Source organism: Bufo gargarizans, chromosome 6 (genome assembly GCF_014858855.1).
Source record: "Bufo gargarizans isolate SCDJY-AF-19 chromosome 6, ASM1485885v1, whole genome shotgun sequence".
NCBI lineage: Eukaryota > Metazoa > Chordata > Amphibia > Anura > Bufonidae > Bufo > Bufo gargarizans.
Window position 1 is genome coordinate 349,409,564 of NC_058085.1, and position 22,301 is coordinate 349,431,864.

Here is a 22,301-nt window from a genome sequence, read left to right on the forward strand (position 1 = left end):
ATAAAAATTGCAAGTTGCAAAACAAATTGCAAATTCCTTAGCATCCGATATCCGTGACAAATCTATAGTACCAAAGAGGCAGACCATGCCACTGCAATCAGGCCTTGCCAAAACATTCCTAGGCACTGAAGTCTGTTGATTTCATTCTAGGGGCATGTTCACATGGCAAAATATGCACAGGAAAAAAATGCATTTTGAATGTCGCTTGTCCGTAATCCCCATTCAATGAACCCATTGTGACCCACCATGGTTTGCAAGCAGTCTCCATGTGGAAACCACCAAGAAGGGACATGTTGAAAATCTGCGTACAAATAATTATCAGCGGCCGTATGAACAGCCCCAAAGATTCCCATTGACAATACATAGTAAAATAGTGACATAGTTTATATGGCCGAAAAAAGACATCTGTCCATACAGTTCGGCCTTGATCCAGAGGAAGGCAAAAAAAAAAACTGTGAGGTAGAAGCCAATTTTCCAAATTTTAGGGGGATAAATTCCTTCCCTCCTCCAATCAGGCAATCAGAATAACTCCCTGGATCAACGACCCCTCTCTAGTAGCTATAGCCTGTAATATTATTACACTCCAGAAATACATCCAGGCCCCTCTTGAATTCCTTTATTGTACTCACCATCACCACCTCCTCAGGCAGAGAGTTCCATAGTCTCACTGCTCTTACCGTAAAGAATCCTCTTCTATGTTTGTGTAGAAACCTTCTTTCCTCCAGATGCATAGGATGTCCCCTTGTCACAGTCACATTCCTGGGGATAAATAGATGATGGGAGAGATCTCTGTACTGACCCCTGATATATTTATACATAGTATTAGATCTCCCCTCAGTCGTCTTTTTTCTAAAGTGAATAACCCTAATTCTGATAATCTTTCAGGGTACTGTAGTTGCCCCATTCCAGTTATTACTTTAGTTGCCCTTCTCTGGACCCTCTCCAGCTCTGCTATGTCTGCCTTGTTCACAGGAGCCCAGAACTGTACACAGTACTCCATGTGTGGTCTGACTAGTGATTTGTAAAGTGGTAGGACCATGTTCTTATCACAGGAATCTATGCCCCTTTGATGCAACCCTTTATCTTATTGACCTTGGCAGCAGCTGCCTGACACTGTTTTCTACAGCTTAGTTTGCTGTTCACTAAAATTCCTAGATCCTTTTCCATGTCAGTGTTACCCAGTGTTTTGCCATTTAATATGTACGGGTGACTTGCATTATTCCTTCCCATGTACATAACTTTACATTTGTCAGTGTTAAACCTCATCTGCCACTTCTCTGCCCAAGCCTCCAATCTATCCAGATCCCTCTGTAGCAGTATACTGTCCTCTTCCGTGTTAATTACTTTACACAGTTTAGTGTCATCTGCAAAAATTTATATTTTACTGCGCAAGCCTTCTACAAGATCATTAATAAATATGTTGAAGAGAATAGGGCCCAATACTGACCCCTGAGGTACTCCACTAGTGACAGTGACCCAATCTGAGTGTGTACCACTAATAACCACCCTCTGTTTTCTATCACTGAGCCAGTTACATTTTCATTTTATATACTAACCTTTTATGTGGTACAGTGTCAAATGCTTTGGAAAAGTCCAGATACACGACATCCATTGATTCGCCGCTGTCAAGTCTAGAACTTACCTCCTCATAGAAACTGAATAAAATTAGTTTGACATGACCGATCCCTCATGAAGCCATGCTGATATGGCATTATTTGCTTATTTTCATTGAGGTACTCCAAGATAGCATCTCTTAGAAAACCTTCAAACGGTTTACCCACGACAGATGTTCAACTTACCGGCCTATAGTTTCTGGGCTCTGTTTTTGGACCCTTTTTTAATACTGGCACTACATTTGCTATGTGCCAATCCTGTGGAACACTCCCTGTCAGTATAGCATCCTTAACCACTTCAGCCCCGCTAGGTGAAACCCCCTTCATGACCAGGCCACTTTTTACACTTCGGCACTACACTCCTTTCACCGTTTATCGCTCGGTCATGCAACTTACCACCCAAATGAATTTAACCTCCTTTTCTTCTCACTAATAGAGCTTTCATTTGGTGGTATTTTATTGCTGCTGACATTTTTACTTTTTTTGTTATTAATCAAAATGTAACGATTTTTTTGCAAAAAAATGACATTTTTCACTTTCAGCTGTGAAATTTTGCAAAAAGAACGACATCCATATCTAAATTTTTCGCTAAATTTATAGTTCTACATGTCTTTGATAAAAAAAAATGTTTGGGCAAAAAAAAAATGGTTTGGGTAAAAGTTATAGCGTTTACAAACTATGGTACAAAAATGTGAATTTCCGCTTTTTGAAACGGCTCTGATTTTCTGAGCACCTGTCATGTTTCCTGAGGTTCTACAATGCCCAAACAGTAGAAAAACCCCATAAATGACCCCATTTCGGAAAGTAGACACCCTACGGTATTCGCTGATGGGCATAGTGAGTTCATAGAACTTTTTATTTTTTGTCACAAGTTAGCGGAAAATGATGATGATTTTTTCTTTTTTCTTTTTTCTTACAAAGTCTCATATTCCACTAACTTGCGACAAAAAATAAAAAATTCTAGGAACTCGCCATGCCCCTCACAGAATACCTTGGGGTGTCTTCTTTCCAAAATGGGGTCACTTGTGGCGTAGTTATACTGCCCTGGCAATTTAGGGGCCCATATGTGTGAGAAGTACTTTGCAATCAAAATGTGTAAAAAATGGCCTGCAAAATCCGAAAGGTGCACTTTGGAATATGTGCCCCTTTGCCCACCTTGGCATCAAAAAAGTGTGACACATCTGGTATCGCCGTACTCAGGAGAAGTTGGGGAATGTGTTTTGGGGTGTCATTTTACATATACCCATGCTGGGTGAGAGAAATATCTTGGCAAAAGACAACTTTTCCCATTTTTTTATACAAAGTTGGCATTTGACCAAGATATTTTTCTCACCCAGCATGGGTATATGTAAAATGACACCCCAAAACACATTCCCCAGCTTCTCCTGAGTACGGCGATACCACATGTGTGACACTTTATTGCAGCCTAGGTGGGCAAAGGGGCACATATTCCAAAGTGCACCTTTCGGATTTCGCAGGCCATTTTTTACACATTTTGATTGCAAGGTACTTCTCACACATTTGGGCCCCTAAATTGCCAGGGCGGTATAACTACGCCACAAGTGACCCCATTTTGGAAAGAAGACACCCCAAGGTATTCCGTGAGGGGCACTGCGAGTTCCTAGATTTATTTATTTTTTTGTCACAAGTTAGCGGAAAATGATGATTTTTTTTTTTTCCTCTTTTTTCCTTACAAAGTCTCATATTCCACTAACTTGCGACAAAAAATAAAAAATTCTAGGAACTCGCCATGCCCCTCACAGAATACCTTGGGTGTCTTCTTTCCAAAATGGGGTCACTTCTGGCGTAGTTATACTGCCCTGGCAATTTAGGGGCCCAAATGTGTGAGAAGTAGTTTGCAATCAAAATCTGTAAAAAATGACCGGTGAAATCCGAAAGGTGCACTTTGTGCCCCTTTGCCCACCTTGGGTGCAAAAAAGTGTCACACATCTGGTATCGCCGTACTCAGGAGAAGTTGGGGAATGTGTTTTGGGGTGCCATTTTACATATACCCATGCTGGGTGAGAGAAATATCTTGGCAAAAGACAACTTTTCCCATTTTTTTATACAAAGTTGGCATTTGACCAAGATATTTTTCTCACCCAGCATGGGTATATGTAAAATGACACCCCAAAACACATTCCCCAACTTCTCCTGAGTACGGCGATACCAGATGTGTGACACTTTTTTGCAGCCTAGATGCGCAAAGGTGCCCAAATTCCTTTTAGGAGGGCATTTTTAGACATTTGGATCCCAGACTTCTTCTCACACTTTCGGGCCCCTAAAAAGGCAGGGCAGTATAAATACCCCACATGTGACCCCACTTTGGAAAGAAGACACCCCAAGGTATTCAATGAGGGGCCTGGCGAGTTCATAGAATTTTTATTTTTTTGCATAAGTTAGCGGAAATTGATTTTTTTTTTTGTTTTTTTCTCACAAAGTCTCACTTTCCGCTAACTTAGGACAAAAATTTCAATCTTTCATGGACTCAATATACCCCTCACGGAATACCTTGGGGTGTCTTCTTTCCGAAATGGGGTCACATGTGGGGTATTTATACTGCCCTGGATTTTTAGGGGCCCTAAAGCGTGAGAAGAAGTCTGGAATATAAATGTCTAAAAATGTTTACGCATTTGGATTCCGTGAGGGGTATGGTGAGTTCATGTGAGATTTTATTTTTTGACACAAGTTAGTGGAATATGAGACTTTGTAAGAAAAAACAAACAAAAAAATATATATATTTACGCTAACTTGTGCCAAAAAAATGTCTAAATGGAGCCTTACAGGGGGGGTGATCAATGACAGGGGGGTGATCAATGACAGGGAGGTGATCACCCATATAGATTCCCTGATCATCCCCCTGTCATTGATCACCCCCCTGGTAAGGCTCCATTCAGACGTCCGTATGATTTTTACGGATCCATGGAGACGTCCGCTCTGTCATTGATCACCCCCCTGTAAGGCTCCATTCAGACACATGCGGACGTCTGAATGGAGCCTTACAGGGGGGTGATCAATGACAGGGGGTGATCAGGGAGTGTATATGGGTGATCACCTCTCTGTCATTGATCACCCGCCTGTAAGGCTCCATTCAGACGTCCGCATGTGTTTTGCAAAACACATGCGGACGTCTGAATGGAGCCTTACAGGGGGGTGATCAATGACAGGGAGTGTATATGGGTGATCACCTCTCTGTCATTGATCACCCCCCTGTAAGGCTCCATTCAGACGTCCGCATGTGTTTTGCGGATCCGATCCAAAACACATGCGGTCCGCATGTGTTTTGCAAAACACATGCGGACGTCTGAATGGAGCCTTACAGGGGGGTGATCAATGACAGGGAGTGTATATGGGTGATCACCTCTCTGTCATTGATCACCCCCCTGTAAGGCTCCATTCAGACGTCCGCATGTGTTTTGCAAAACATGCGGTCCAGTATGGCCGTCCCTCTAGTCGGGTCCTGAACCAGTTGGGAAAGGTAATTGTCTTTGGTTATTGCCAAGAACCTGTTTCCTTTATGAGATATACAGGTTTCAGTTTCCCAGTCTATATCTGGATAGTTGAAGTCCCCCATAATAGCCACCTCATTATGATCTGCCGCCTCGTTCTATCTTGTTTAGTTTTCTGTGGACTCTGGTATATTAGGGAGTTTATAATAAACTCCTATTAGTATTATTGTTTTTGCCTCCTGTATTTCTACCCACAGTGACTCCACAGGTGGAATATTCAGCATGGATTTGAATGCAAAATCTGCATAGAGATCCGTTATGTGAACAAGCCCCAATAGCAGTGGCGTTGCGAGGGGGGTGCGGGGGGTGATGGGGTGTCACCCGCCGGAGATCTCCTTGACTCAGTCTAGTCCTTGACTAACTAACTTTAGGCAGGGCCGGCGCTTCCATAGAGGCAAGGGGGGCTCTCTCCCTCCCCCCTGTGCTGCTGCTGCCTCCGCCAATGAGAAGAGGGATGGGAGGAGGAGGGGAGGGGCTGTGGCTACTGCGCCAACCAAGAAGAAAACTGACCTGTAATACAAATACAGGAGGCGGGTGCCGGAATCAAATAGCCGGCAGCCGACCTCTATGACAGGGAGCGGCACCTGAGGGGTTAACTGCCGCTGATCGCAGCCCCCTATCATAGAGGTCGGGTGCCGGCTATTTCATTCCGGCACCCGCCTCCTGCATTTGTATTAACATTGAGTGCGCCCCCCCCCAGTATAATAAACATTGAGTGCACCCCCCCCTCCCAGTATAATAAACATTGGTGGTGCAGTGGGAAGTGCCAATGAGGGTTAAAAAAATAAATAAAAAATTAACTCACCTCCACCAGTTGATCGCGCAGCTGCCGGTCTCCTGTTCTTTCTTCAGGACCTGTGGTGACGTCACTGAGCTAATCGCATGGTCCATTACCATGGTGGTGGATCATATGATGTACCATGTGATGACCACAGTGATGTCACCACAGGTCCTTTGACAGGTCCTGAAGAAAGAACAGGAGACCGGCAGCTGCGCGATCAATTGGAGGAAGTGAGTTAATTTTTATTTATTTTTTTAACCCTCATTGGCACTGCCCACTGCGCCACCAATGGTTATTATACTAGGGGGGGGGGGGCCGCTCTCAATGTTTATTATACTGGGGGGGGGGGCGCTCTCAATGTTTGATATACTGGGGGGGCGCTCTCAATGTTTATTATACTGGGGGGGCGCTCTCAATGTTTATTATACTGGGGGGCGCTCTCAATGTTTATTATACTGGGGGAGTGCTCTCAATGTTTGATATACTGGGGGGGGCGCTTTCAATATTTATTATACTGGGGGGGCGCTCTCAATGTTTATTATACTGGGGGGCGCTTTCAATATTTATTATACTGGGGGGGCGCTCTCAATGTTTATTATACTGGGGGGGCGCTCTCAATGTTTGATATACTGGGGGGGCGCTTTCAATATTTATTATACTGGGGGGGGCGCTCTCAATGTTTATTATACTGGGGGGGGCGCTCTCAATGTTTATTATACTGGGGGGGCACTCTCAATGTTTGATATACTGGGGGGGCGCTCTCAATGTTTATTATACTGGGGGGGCGCTCTCAATGTTTATTATACTGGGGAGGCGCACTCAATGTTTATTATACTGGGGGGCGCTCTCAATGTTTATTATACTGGGGGCGCTCTCAATGTTTATTATACTGGGGGCGCTCTCAATGTTTATTATACTGGGGGGCGCACTCAATGTTATACTGGGGGGCGTTCTCAATGTTTATTATACTGGGGGCGCACTCAATGTTTATTATACTGGGGGGGCGCTCTCAATGTTTATTATACTGGGGGGGCGCTCTCAATGTTTATTATACTGGGGGGGCGCACTCAATGTTTATTATACTGGGGTGTATATAATGTTTATTATATTGACCTTCTACTAAGCATTCTGTATTCAGAATGCTATTATTTTCCCTTATAACTATGTTATAAGGGAAAATAACACAGTGAATGGGTCCGGATTCACATAGAAGTGAATGGGTCCGGATTCAGTGCGGGTGCAATGCGTTCATCTCACGCATTGCACCCGCGCAGAAATCTCACCCATGTGAAAGGGGCCTAAGGGTGAATAGGACAAGGGTTCCAGCCCCTAAGGGGGCTAATAGTAAGTAAAAATAAAACACAAACACTAAGGCTACTTTCACACTTGCGGTAGTGTGATCCGTTGTCAGAACTGCCCGCCAGATCCGCCGATCTTGATGTGACTGAAAGCATTTATGAGATGCATCCGGATGCGGATCTATCTCACAAATGCATTGCAAGAATGAATCCATCTCTCCGCTTGTCATGCAGACAGACGGATCCGTCTTGTATCTTTTTACACATTTTTACCGGCATGCGTAGACCGGAAGGACGGATCCTGCATTCCGGTATTTTGAATGCCGGATCTGGCACTAATACGTTCCTATGGGGAAAAATGCCGGATCCGGCATTCAGGCAAGTCTTCAGTTTTTTTCGCCGGAGATAGAACCGTAGCATGCTGCAGTTTTCTCTTTTGCCTGATCTGTCAAAATGACTGAACTGAAGACATCCTGATGCATCCTGGACGGATTACTCCATTCAGAATGCATGGGGATATGACGGATCAGTTCTTTTCCGGTATAGAGCCCCTGTGACGGAACTCTATGCCGGAAAAGAAAAACGCTAGTGTGAAAGTACTCTAAAATATTAAGTTTAAATCCCCCCTTTCCCAATTTTACATATAAAAAATATATACAATAAATAAACATATTACATAGCGCTGCATCCGAAAAGTCCAAACTATTAAATTATTAAAAAATATCTCCTATGCGGTGAGCATTCGCCATTTTTTAGTCACCTTGTCACCCCAAAAAATAGGATAGGACTGTTCTATTATGGGCCGAACGTTTCATAAAATGCGAAATGCACGTGGCTTTTTTGCGTGGTATTGAGTATCGCAATACTTTTTTATGGTGACGAAAGCGAATCAAAATTTTGGTATTGAAAAAACCCTACGCCGATTTGATCGGCGTAGCGTTGTCACGATACCAAAATTTTCATTCGGTTTCGATTTGGCGAAATTTTTAGTTCAGGAGCCAATGGCTACTAGGTATTTTTTTTAGTCTGGAGCCCTGCTATCAGAGGCCGGCACAGGCGGCTCGATGACGACATCGCGCCGCCTGAGCCCTGAGCCGTACACAGCGCGGGACACAGGCCAGAAGAGGCCTGCATCGCATCGCTGCCAAGGAGGTAAGTGTTTTTTTCCTTTTTTTTTCCTGTACAATACTGATGGCTACTGGCACATGATAGGGGGGCCCTATGGCTACTGGCACATGATAGGGGGGCCCTATGGCTACTGGCACATGATGGGGGGGCGCCTATGGCTACTGGCACATGTTGATGGGGGGCTTAGGCTACTGGCACATGATTAAGGGGAATCTATGAGGGCACATTTCACTGGCACATTATTGGGGGACATCTATGGGGGCACTTCTTACTGGCACATTATTGGTGGCACTATAGGGGCATCTACTGAGGTTATTTTATATGGGGGCTCTGTATAGGGGCATTTTATACTGGGACACATTGTGGTGGGTACTATGGGGAAGGGGGGAGAGGACTACTACGGGGGCACTGAGAAGGGTTATTTTATGCTTACAAATTATGGGGGACACTGAGGGCATCTACTGGCACACTATATATCGGGCATTTTATACTGGTACATTATGGGGGGCACTAGGGGGGAGAGGAGCACTATGGGGGCATTTACTGGGGTCACTATATAGGGGTATTTTATACTGGCACTTTATGGGTGCACTATGGGGACATTAGCTCAACTGGGGGCATTACAGGGGGGTATTTTTTGCACTCACACATTATAAGGATAATTATTTCTACTGGGGGGCATTATGGTGGGCTTTATTACTCCCCCGTGGTATGACCCCCTAGTAGCAGCACCAGCCTCTCTCTGCTCTGCTATCCCTCTGCCCCTTCTCCAAATACTTATTATGAAATCTTTCTCATAAGGATAAAACACATCAGCTCCGCCGAGCCCCCGGCCAAAGCGTAGAAGTGGTGTCCGAGATCCCCAAGGGCCAAGCCAAGTAATTGTAAGTTTTCATATGAAATATGTTTATGTTATACACATATAGCCTCCACTGTCGGGTGTCACCCAGGGGGGGGTGACACCATTTTCTACCGCACCGGGTGACACCAGCCCTAGCAACGCCACTGCCCAATAGTCACTTTTAATATTCGGATAGCCTGCAACTGCCACTAGGTGGAGCTCAATGCGCACTGATTTTTACAGCTTGAACGGCAGCTGAATAAATCCATATGCGGTTACCTCCTACTAGTGGCAGATGCAATCAGACAGAATTTGAACATTTAACTCTATCCCTGTAAGAATGAAAAGTGAACATGTACTATAATTTAAAGGGATTCTGTCACCAGGTTTCATCCCTGTCAGCTAAACATATGCTGATGTTCAGGGCCTCATCAGGATTCCTAATGTGGGCTTCTAAATGTGATCCGTAGCCTTATTTTGCTAAAAAAACAGGTTTTACTAACCTGTCATTTAAAGAAATAAGGTGCCCAAGGGAATGTCAAGGGATGCAAGGTGCCGGCCGCACCCACCGCCGTTCGTGCCCAGCGCCGCCTTTCCAGACTTCTGCACCACCTCCTAATCCTCTGTACCGCCTCTCGCTCTCCCTCCCTCCCCCCTCCTCCTGCTGTAAGATCTCGCGCGTGCGCACAGGGCTCTGAGAGGCTGGCGCCAGAGTGCAGGTCATACCTGGGTTGAGGGAAGTGCCGGCGCATGTGCACTTCACTTTAAGAAGCCAAATCGAGAAGTCCGCACGGGCGCATCAGGCAGAGCCCTGTGCACACGCGCGAGATCTTACAGCAGGAGGTAACTTTGTCGCTCCTGGTAACGACCCTACCTGTCTAACCACGCCTGTACTGTCGGTACCTTTGCAGGTACCTCCTGGTTTGCCTGGACCAGCTGCTACTGACTCTGGGACTGCCCTGGAGTGGTACCTGGCAACTACCCTAATGGGAAAGTCTATCCTTACCATCAGAGGCTCTAGCGAAAACCAGGGAGCTGCTTAGTCATGCCCCTCCAGGGTACAGCCAGTCCGTAGCACAGTGGGTTCACATCCGCTGCCCGTGACAGTACTCTGAGGTCATGGACCCCGCTGGTCATCCTAAGACCACTGTCATGATCTCTTACAGGAATTTAAGCAGTGAATGACAAGACGTATTGATGCAGTGAATGACAAGACGTATTGATGCAGATTATGCAAAATGTTGCTGCTCCCTTGGATACCGTCTCTCATAGTGTTGGGTGCAAATACTCGAATCGCGAATATTAATTGCGAATGACGGCACTTCGAGAATTTGCAAATATTTAGAAAATAGTGATATATATTTGTAATTTTGAATATGCTAGATTTTTTCAGTAACTTCCCTTTTTGCTTGTGGGCCAATGAGAAGGCTGCAATGTCTTTGTCTGAGCTTAGCAATATCCCTAGCAACCAATAGGAAAGTTGCCTACCCCTTTAGTATATAGCAACCTGCCAAGCAGCCCTTGTATGCAGTATTTTGCAGATCTGAGAGAGACAGCAGTGTTATTAGTTAGTAGTGTTGATGGAGCACCGTAATGCTCTGGTGCTCGGGGGCTCGGGGGCTCGGGTGCTCGACGGAGCACTCGAGTATAATGGAAGTCAATGGAAGAACCTGAGCATTAAGCCAGATACCCCCTGCTCTGAAGAGGGGAGGGTGTCTGGTTCATAGGAAAATGTCAGAAATTGATGGAAACACCACCAAAATGGTTCTGGAACAGCATGGGGAGGATGTTTTGGATGCATCTTGGACTCACAGGTCGCTGCTGGGAACGATGTTGTCCAAATAGTACGCCACTTTTACAGACTGACAATAATATGCACCAAACCGAAGAAAAAAAATAGATTTTAGAGGAAAAATGTATAGGAAACATTCTTTCCTGTATATTTACTAGTATATAAAGGGCAAGTTAAGCCAAAAATGTTGTTGATTTTTGGAACTGGGGCCATGATTAAGAAGGACGGCCGGTGGCATCCGTATTGCGCCGCTAGAGGTGAAATTCGTGGACCGCCGCAAGACAAACCACAGTAAAAGCATTTGCCAAGAATGTTTTGGCTCCGGGAGAGTATGGTTGCACAGCTGAAACTTAAACTAATTGACGGGGCACCACCAGGATGGAGCCTGCAGCTTAATTCAACTCAACACGTCAAACCTCACCCAACCAACGAGACTCCTCCGTGCTAATTAGTTACATGACCCCCGGCGGTGAGGATTGTGTTGACCAGACTTTTATGGGAGAGTGCCTGCTGCTTAGCTGACCATCGAAAAAAAATATGGTTGAGGACCTGCAGGTGAGCTGACCGTCGCAAACATTATGGGCAAGGGCCTGCTGCCGCTTTGTTGACTCTAGATAACTTGTGCCTGATCGCACATCCACAGGACGCCGATGATCCATTTGGATGTCTCCCTATCAACTTTCGATGTTCTTTTATATGCCTAACATGGTGATCATGAATAACGGGGAATCACTGTTCGATTCCGGAGAGGGAGCCTGAGAAACGGCTACCACATCCAAGGAAGGCAAGCGGGGGGGAGGGGGTGGGCAAATTACACACTCCCAGCTAGGGGAGGTAGTGACGATAAATAACAATACAGAACTCTTAAGAGGCCCTGTTATTGGAAAGAGTAATACAAATTTACAGGGAATGTCACTGGTATGTAGGATGAGGAAACGTTATACAGGAGAGGTATTGTAATGTTCTGCCATGCCAATCATTTTCTCCAGTCTCAGGAAACTTCTAGCAGCTTTAAAAAAGTAGCTATAGTCGTGAAATATTGCAAATTCGAATATTGCCCCTGCCGCTCATCACTAGTCTCTCATCCGGGCACGGCAGGCACGATGCTACGATGCCACCAGTAATTCTGGAACAGAGTGCCGCTGGAGTGCAACTTCGAGTTACATGGGCAGAGGTTTCCCACGGAGGGGTCCAAGGTTGCCTTCATCATATTCATGCTTTCTGATGAGGCCCTCGTGTGGGCAAATCCTATTTCGGAACGTGGAGGTCCAGAGACGACTAATCTGCAGTCCTTCTTGACTACCTTCCGGATGATCTTTGAGGAGCCTGGTTGTACGTCCTCCGCTGCCTCAGCTCTGCTACATCTACATCAAGGATCCGCGTCTGTGGGTCAGTACGCCATCCAGTTCCGTACCCTAGTGGCTAAACTTGCGTGGAATGATGAGGCTCAACTGGAGTTGTTCTGGGAGGGTCTTTCTGACTGTATTAAGGACAAATTGGCTGGGCGCGACCGCCCTGAATGACCTTATTACATTGGCTACACGGATTGATGTACGTTTCAGGGAACGATCTAAGCATGTCGCATGCACCAGAAGACCACCTCGTCTGGCTCCTTCATTTCAGAGACCGGTCCTTCCAATAGCATCCATTCCTCCTGTACAGCCCATGCAGATTGAGCGCCTTCATTTAACTGACCCAGAGCATTTACGTGGCAAGGCAGAGAATCTATGTCTGTATTGTGGAGGCAAGGTCTATTTTTGCGTAACTGTCCCCAGAGGCCGGGAAACGTCATTGTCTAGGATCAGTTGGAGAGGTGGTTCTAGACCAGGAGAAGACCTCTCCCAAACTTTCCATTCCGGTGACTCTCTCTTACAGGAGAGTTACGCTATCCGTGCCGGCATTCATGGACTCTGGGTCAGCCGGTAACTTCATTCAACAAGCGCTGGTTAATCAGTATCAGCTTCCCACCATCCGACTGGAGAGGCCTTTGTCAGTGGTTTCAGTAAATGGACTACCTCTTCCTGAACCAGTACTCACTGTTACTGTGCCTCTCAAACTACAAATAGGGGTTCTGCACTCGGAGCTGATCTCTTTCTATGTCCTGCCAGTCTCTGTGAATCCCATTATTCTTGGGCTACTCTGGCTATGTCTTCATTCACCAATTGTGGACTGACACTCTGGTGAGATTCAGCAATGGGGATCATCTTGTCACTCCACCTGCTTAGTGGAGGTCTGACCGGCCTCGCCGCCTACGGTACCAGTAGACCTGCCTGGGCTACCGCAGCAATATGCCAGCTACTTGGACGTCTTTAGTAAAAAGGATGCTGAGACTCTTCCTCCTCATCGTCTATATGACTGTCCGATCTTCTTCCCGGTGCTACCCCTTCTAGTGGTCGAGTCTACCCACTCTCACTCCTAAAGACTCAGGCAATGACTGACAACATCAAGGAGAATCTTGAAAGGGGGTTTATTCGTAAGTCCACTTCACCAGCCGGGGCCGGGGTTTTTTTTTGTGTCTCTGTATCGATTATCGAGGTCTGAATAAGATCACAGTGAAAAACCGATATCCTCTAATATGGAGCTAGATTCTTCACCAAACTTGACCTGCGCAGCGCATATAATCTGGTCCGCATTCAAAAAGGTGATGAGTGGAAGACCGCTTTCAACACTCGTGATGGACACTATGAGTACCTCGCCATGCCCTTCGGTCTATGCAATGCTCCTGCTGCGGTATTTCGGGACCTGCTCTATACCTGCGTGATTGTGTATCTGGATGATATACTGTCTTCTCTCCAGACTTGGCCACTCATCGAATGCATGTACGACTCATCTTACAGCGCCTGAGGGAGAATAGACTCTATGCCAAACTCGAGAAATGCACCTTCGAGAAAATGACAGTACAATTTATCGGATACATCATCTCGGATGCTGGATTACAGATGGATCCTGTAAAACTGAATGCGGTAAAGAACTGGCCTTGTCCACAGGGGCTGCACGCTATACAGTGCTTCCTAGGATTTGCCAATTTTTATCGGCAGTATATTCTGAACTTTTCCTCCCTAACGTCTCCGATATCCACTCTTACTCGAAAAGGGGCGAATGCCAAAGACTTGGCCTCCTGAGGCTTAGGCCGCTTTTGTCCAATTAAAGAGCTCCTTTACATCTGCACTTATTCTGTGATATCCTGATGTCTCCCACCAATTCTTTATTGAAGTGGACGCCTCTTCCATAGGAGCTGGTGCGGTCTTACTGCAAAAGAATTCCAAGGGCAAGATGTTCACTTGTGGATTTTCCTTCAAGCTCTTCTCTCCCGCCAAGAGGAACTACTGTATTGGAAACAGAGAGCTCCTGCCCATAAAACTCACCTTGCAGGAGTGGTGTTATCTATTGAAAGGAGCACAGGAACCATTAATTATTTTCACTGACCCCAAGAATCTCACGTACCTGCAGACAGCTCAGTGTCTGAACCCTGGCCAAGCCAGGTGGGCACTTTTCTTCTCCCATTTTAACTTTGAGTTACACTTCCGCCCGGCTGAGAAAAACATCAAGGCAGGTGCTCTTTTCCGATCTTTAGATTTTTCTGACCAGCAGGAGGAGCCTCAATACATGATAGATCCTGCTCGCTTCATCACGGTGACTCCTGTCCTGAGAAGAGACATTCCTCCCGGGAGAATATTTGTACCCTCTGCCAAAAGGAAAAGCATTCTGTCATGGGGACACAACTCCAAACTGACCGGTCATCCCGGAATCCGCAAGACTACTGAACTAGTGTCTCACCACTACTGGTGGCCCACATTATCCAAAGACGTACGTGACTATGTTTCAGCCTGCATCGTCTGTGCTCAAAATAAAACTTCCAGGCCTGTTGCTACCTCTACCCATTCCTGATGCTCCATGGCAACACATTGCCATGGACTTTATTACTGATCTGCCTTCTCCAGCTGAATGTACCGTGAATTGGGAGATTGTGGACCGCTTCTCCAAGATGGCGCACTTCGTTCCGTTGACTGGATTACCCTCGGCTGCGGAACTCGCCAAGCTGTTCATAAAACATATATTTCGTCTACATGGCTTGCCTGGACATATTGTTTCCGATCGAGGAGTTCAGTTTACGTCCAAGCTCTGGAGAGCCCTCTGTCGTCTTCTTGAAATAAATCTTGACCTATCTTCCGGTTATCAACCCCAAACCAACGGGCAAGTAGAGCGGGTTAATAAGATATTGGAGAACTACCTTCGACATTTTGTTTCAATGCAACACAACAACTGGGTATCACTATTACATTGGGCAGAGTTCTCCTACAACAACCACACTAGTGAGTCTACTGGATCCTCGCCATTCTTTGTTGTCTATGGTCAACAACCCCGTACTCCTCTTCCTGTTCCTGTATCTTCCATGGTTCCTGCTGCTGACTCTTCCTTCAGAGATTTATTGATGATTTGAAGTAACACCAAGGCCTGCATCGATAAAGCAATGATCTGCATGAAGACCAATGTGCACAAAAGATGAAGGAAACCACCTTAGTTCTCCTCTGGGGAAAAGATATGGCTTTCCTCCAAACACATCTGCTTAAGAGTCCCCAGTTTTAAGTTTTCTCCGAGATTCCTTGGACCATTTGAGATCTTGAAGAAGATCAACGAGGTGGCATACAAGTTGCGCCTGCCTCTCTCGCTACGCATTCCCAATGCCTTCCATGTGTCGTTGCTTAAATCAGTGGCCCTTAACCGCTTCTCAAAGGCTCCTTCTAGACCTATTCCAGTGGCTGAGAATGCTCACGAGGACATAGTGGACGTTAAGAAGCGGGGCAGGAGGACCTATTATCTTGTGGACTGGAAGGGATTTGGTCCAGAGGAGGGGTCCTGGGAGCAGCAGGAGAACATTCAGGCTCCGGATCTCATCGTTTTCTGTCTCACCGTGGACTTAAGAAGAGGGGGCGTAAGGGGGGAAGGGGTACTGTAACAGCCATTGTCGTACACCCAATCCATGGTGCGAAACTGATCCATGGGACCCCTCCCCGTGGCCCCCCCCAACCTGCCAACACCCCCTCCCCACTACCTCCCCTACCATTCACTCAACATGCCTCCCAACAGTCCTGCTTTGTGCAGGGCAGGCCGATTTTGGATGGCAATCCTGCAGTCCTGCCAAGCTCTACCTCTGCACAATTTGCCGGGGGAAAGAGTTGGGAGGTATGTACATGTACATAACCGCACACAGCTGTAAAGTATACCGTATTCATGTAAAGCTTAAAGTGTAACTGCCATTTAAAATTTTTTTTTTTTTTTTTTTTTTTTTTACTAAAGTGTATGGCAAGTGATAGATAACATTTTTGTAATATACTTTATTTAAATTTTTGTAGTAAACTGTGGCTGAAATGGCCCTTAGCAGCGCTCTCAGAAGTGAGCGTTGCCCAGGGCCATCCATCTTCTATTTGAATAGGGGAGACAGGCTGTGCGGGCGCTGTGCTTCTGCCTCCTGTGCTCCCCCGGTGGCCACAGGCGTCTTAGGAGTTAAAATAAAATGTATATTCATGATTTTCTTTGAAATCTCATGCTCCGGTACACTTACTAACGTGCCTTTCCTGCGATAATCCCTTATGAAGCAGCCGCCGGAAGTAAGCGCTCACTGCACACAGTGCTTCAACTTCCGGTGGCTGCTTCAGGAGTGATTATCGCAGGGAAGGCAGTGTTATTATGTATATTGAACGGCATGGTGTATGGATTATAATGTGTATTGTATAGCATGTTACAGGGATTATAATGTATACTGTACAGCAAATTTTTGGAGGTTACACCGTGCCGAACAATATAACCCCTGTGGGATAGATAGATATGAGATAGGTAGCTAGATAGATATGCCTATACCTATATACAGCCTATATCTATATACAGTCTACACCTATGTACTGCAATATAGGCTGTACATAGGTATAGGCTGTACATAGGTATAGGCTGTATATAGGTATAATTAAACAATATCGGTCACAAAATGCTGCTGTATGCATCACTCCTTGGACGGGCTGTGTTGTGTCAGGTGATTCCATTGACCTACCCCGGCTCTCCTGGAGGTATTTAAGTGGCTCAGCCCTCTACTCAAGCGCCTCAAGGTCCTATCCTGTGCAATTGAGCTTGTTACCACTTGTGTTCCTGACTACGTGCCTCGTTCCTAGACTACACTCTCATCCCTGCCTGCTTGCATCGCTCCTCCTGTTGCCAACCCGGATTGTCTGACTTCGTTCCTGTGCCACCTGCCCTGATCCATTGCTTTTCTCGACTTTGTCTCTGCCTCTTCCTCCAGTTCCTGTCTTTGTCCCTCCTGGTAACGACCCTGCCTGTCTAACCACAAATGTACTGTCGGTACCTTTGCAGGTACCTCCTGGTTTGCCTGGACCAGCTGCTACTGACTCTGGGACCGCCCTGGAGTGGTACCTGGCAACTACCCTAACGGCCAAGTCTATCCTCACCATCATAGGCTCTAGAAAAAAAACAGGTAGCCGCTTAGTCATACCCCTCCAAGGTACAGCCAGTCCGTTGCACAGTGGGTTCACATCCGCTGCCCGTGACAGGATAATAGTCCTTTAATTTCTAGCAGTTTCAAAAGATCTTAACAAACAGCTTATTGCTTTAAATGCAATTAGGTATAATATAGGAAGCAGAGTGTTTAATATTTCACATAAATATGGGGACATGGTAACTAAAACCCATCACATTAAAATATGCATTGCTCTCAGAAGATTTGTAAATTATTAATAAATTACTAAACTAATAAATTCAAATAAGGACATTTCAAAAGAACATTGTTTTCATTTTCAACTATCTCAGAATCTTAATTGGGCCTCCGAAGAGCAGCTCCACCTTGTAAATTCCTGCTGCTGCAAACACAGGGATCCATGCAGCATGGACTATGAACTCAGCAAAGATGGTTTAAAATGGTCAGAACTGATGTAGAGTTACTCTGCTGTTGGTCTGCTTCTTCATGCATTCATACAGTTAAAGCTTACCTAACCTCTCAACAAACTCTGCATTATTCAATCGCATAGTGCCTATGCATGAGAAATAACATGATTTCTGGCCACTATATGACTTCTATGTGTCATGTTTAGCCGTTTTCCTTTATCCCTAGTTTGCAGTTCTCCCAGAGGTGGAAACTGTACGACAAAAATAGTTTGAGGGAGAGACAGCACCACTTACTAATTTACTTTTAGTAAATCCAATCTGTGGCAGTGCCCACAGTGTTGAACCCTAGCCCGTCGCGTTCCAAGAGATTAGGAGATGGAGAGAAGACCGTGGCACTCAATGTCTTCACAATAAGCAGAAACTTATTCACCAACCGTCTCTATCTCAGAGGTGGGAACTGTACGTTCCTCTGTTAGCCATAGTTTTGCTTCATCAAAAGAACCTGTAAGGGCGCACTCCCGCCAACCATCCAGGAGCACTCTTTATATGGTGGAGCTTGGTATTCAATGCACAGAGCATATGGGAACTTACATCCAGGAAATAGAAGTGACTAGAAACATAAAACTATTATTATTCTGAATATGTGCCTAAGTTGTTTAATGTTATATATTGTAGTTGAGACTTTTTGGGGTTGACCGATTCTAAAACCTAGAATTTAGAGGTGACTTCAATGGGAATTGACCTGCAGTAACCCAGCACAGCCACTATACAGCGGATGGAGCTGTCTACTTCTGGCTTTGTCTGCTGTGGGGGGTTTCGGCACCTGATAGCAGCCAATAGTTTGGGGTGTCGGGTGTCAGATTGATGACCTATCCTGAGGATAGATCATCAATATCTAGGATCCAAAAAAGAGAGATAGTTGCCCCACTGTTTGTCAGTCTGCAGGGTTTTATGCATAGTTCTTACACAAACAGTTTTGAATAAATCCTACAGAGAACATTGGTGTTAATCTCTTGCTGATCTGTTCCACCTTTGGCTGGTGGTCAGTTGAGGAAGAGGGGGTTAGAAAAGGGGTGGGGCTTAACCATCTATTTATCCTCCTGTAGGCAGGGTAGAGGGAGAGGGTCCTGCTGCAGCCACTTGTCTTACAACCAGACAGAGGAGGGCTGCATGACTGATCTTCTGGGACAAGGAGGAAGATTTATTTTTATATTTTTATTATAAATAAGATTACTTTATATAAGAAGCTATTAATTGGTCACTGCATGCCGGTATTTTTAAACACAGCAAGATGACATTTGCTTTGTGTGGCACTGCCGCTGGCACGGTAATTTGAGCGCTATTCCATCTGATTATAATTGTATGATCATTTGTAAACTTTAAGATCATATAGAAGAGAACTAATAGTGCAAAGTATCACGTTGGGTACCAGAGTACTGCCAGTCCTGCTATCCAGATATGAGATTCCCTCTTGTTTTACTTACAATGTTATTTTTATTGCTATATTCAGGGCATGTGAACGTCACTGTAACAACAGAAGCTCTGGACACACAAGATTTATGCCACAATGAGGTGCCTATTGTCCCGAAACAGGGAAGCATCGATACGGTGGTAAAGCCATTGCTTGTTCAGGTTAGTTTCATGGTTTGAAACATTTTATGCTATTTGGGCTCATGTTCATGACAATGTCCTAACCTGCACATAGAGCCTCCATGAGGTACTGTTTACTCCCCTAAAGGCAACGCTGCCTTAAAATGGAATGTGAAGGAGCATGATAAATTTTTTCTCGACAGTCTCCAAAGTCAAAATATGGAGATCCGTCACCTAGCCATGTGTGTGATCCCTAAGGCTGCCCATGCACATTAGATCTATGTGGCTGAACACGCTGAACATCTAATGTCTGTGGCATCCTTCTAACTCTCACCCGACGGCTGATGTTGGGGGACATAAGGATCGAGCATGTTGGCTTTAAACTGCCCAATCCTTTTGTTCTTGGGTGACAGAGGTGCAGCATTTGGCCAACAACTATCTCATGTGTATGGCCAGCTTACTAGTGGCCTATGCTAAATGTAAAGACATGTTTTATCTTCTTCTTATGAGATGTATATTTGTGTTTTGTTCAGCCAGGGGGACTAATGGAGGAGAAATCATACAGCGCTCTACTGTGCAGTCAAGGAGAAGGTAAAAATGGAAACTTAATTACATTAATGACTTTGTTTTTCCACCAAAACATATATGTACAGAAATCCACATAGCCTAAATGGCAGCATTCAGAAGTTAAATAGCTCCTGATGTAGCACCCCAGACCTGTTACAGTTAACTCTGGCCTCTTTCTTGAGTACTGTAACTTTCACTGCAACAGACCCCAGGGAGTGATGGCCTGAGGGAGTTCACCAGGACACAACACTTCATCGGGGCCATTCCCATCCTCTACACTGGCACCACAGGGCCTCGCTGCATGGCCTCCATGTGCTGCCATACCAAGCTCCATCAAGTGCTGCAGGTACAGATCTATTCTACCCTAGAAGCAACATAGCATCCGACGAAACATACCACTCAGTCAAGTCAAGCATTGAAACCCATGTAATTTAGGTTACATGTTCGTTTCAATTATGGTTATAGTTTTGGCCATCATTGCTGTGTGTTATTTCATACATTATATTTCTCTTCTTGTCCTAGATGATTCTAAAGTGGAAGAGATTTCATTGAAGATTCCTGAAAACATTCTGAAGGATTCTGAAAGAGCCAACATTGTAGTAATTGGTAAAACTGAATTACAATACCCAAATAATATGAATAATTTGATCTGTGAACTTTAGATGAACAAACCATCAGTGGCTCTATCCCATCAGCTATAGGGTGCAGGATTGAACTTTCTAGAGAGACTGTAGTATTGGCAAATTTGGGGCTAGGGAATTAGTCTAAGGTTCATGGGAGGGTGTTGGGGAAGAAACATATCTCAGACTTTTCAATCCAGGATGGAAAACTTGGCACCATAATGGAGGTCCCAGTTGGAAGGGTTGGAATGGGGTTTTTAGTCTACTGTAGAGTTAATGGGGTTATCCTGGAAAAGATAATGATGACTTATCCTTAGGATAGGTCATCATTATCACATCAGCGGGTTCCAAGTCCTGGCACCTCTGGGCAGTGTCATACATTGTATAGTGCCAGAGCTTGGTATTGCAGCTCAGCCCCATTTTCATCAATGGGACTGAGCTGCAACTAGGCCTCATGACCAATGTACAGTGATGTAACTGACCTACTGTAGGAAGAGGCTGAGGTGCTCAAGGCCTCTTCTAACAGTTGATCGTCGGGGGTTCCGGGTGTTGCAACTCCACAGATCTGATACTGATGACTATCCTGAGGATAAGTCATAAATATCTTTTCCTGGAAAAATCCTTTATCATAAAACATGGTCATGGTCTTAGAGATCAGTATGAGGGGATTTTAGGAGACCATATTAAAGTAATTATAGTTTTGTTTAGGTTACTTTAAGTATATTTTTGTAGTCTACAGAACCCTTTAACCACCAGTTGAATTCCAACAGGAGATCTAATGGGCACGGCAATGCAAAATTTGGACCGTCTTCTGGCCATGCCATATGGATGTGGTGAACAGAACATGGTCCTATTTGCCCCCAACATTTTTATCCTTCAGTATCTGGAGAAGACTCATCAACTGAATAGTGAAATTAAAAACAAAGCTACTACGTTTCTGGAGAGCGGTGAGTGACTGAATTTATATAGTTACCTTTAGATGTTGTATCCATGAAGATGGCCATAGTAATATAGATAAATGCACATCATACAACTGTTAGGCTGCTTTCCACACTTGAATTCTGGTAGGCTGTCTGGCAGAACACAGCCTGTCGGAATTCTCTGGATCTGGTACTGCTGAATGCAACCGGAATGCTCTCTGGCCCCATTAAGTATATAGGGTCCGGTGGAGATTCGGCTGCATTTCAACAAAAATGCTGAGAAAAATGCTGAGAATTAAATCCTGGCATAGCACATAGGTACCCTGTAACCATGTACTATGCCAGGTTTAGCTGAGCGGAGTGGGCTTCTGCTTCTGCCTGCTCCGCTAAGCTAAAAGCTGGCATGCAGGACTTTTAGCTTAGCCAAGCAGGCAGAAGCAGGAGCCCGCTCCGTCCTGCCCATACTCCCTGCGCTGCGACCCCATTGATAAAATGTGTACTCCATACACTACTCAGCAGTCAGTGGTGTACATAGAAGTAGATTTTAAGCGAACTACGAAAAGTGTGCTTTGGGGGGTAAAGTGTATTAAAATTACAAAAAACGTTAATAAGCTATATTACAAAAACTGTTATGGGACATGTTCACAAAAATGTATACACAAATTTAGTTACTCTTTAAAAACAGTTCAAACGAGAAATTACAATACTTAATTCAATACTGAGTTCTGATCATGTCCTGAGTCGTGATCAT

The 22,301-nt window shown here is 45.1% G+C and overlaps 1 protein-coding gene across 4 annotated transcripts in view; it reads left to right on the top strand.

Annotated features, from left to right (window-relative positions):
- Positions 1-22,301, top strand: part of LOC122940144 (alpha-2-macroglobulin-like) — a 145,084-nt gene that overhangs the window by 91,879 nt on the left and 30,904 nt on the right. For all 4 annotated transcript variants that reach the window (XM_044296540.1, XM_044296543.1, XM_044296541.1 and 1 more), the window contains 4 exons: positions 19,364-19,485; positions 19,977-20,034; positions 20,533-20,616; positions 21,401-21,577. In XM_044296540.1, coding sequence (XP_044152475.1) covers positions 19,364-19,485; positions 19,977-20,034; positions 20,533-20,616; positions 21,401-21,577 — 441 coding nt within the window. The remainder of the gene's footprint in view (positions 1-19,363; positions 19,486-19,976; positions 20,035-20,532; positions 20,617-21,400; positions 21,578-22,301) is intronic.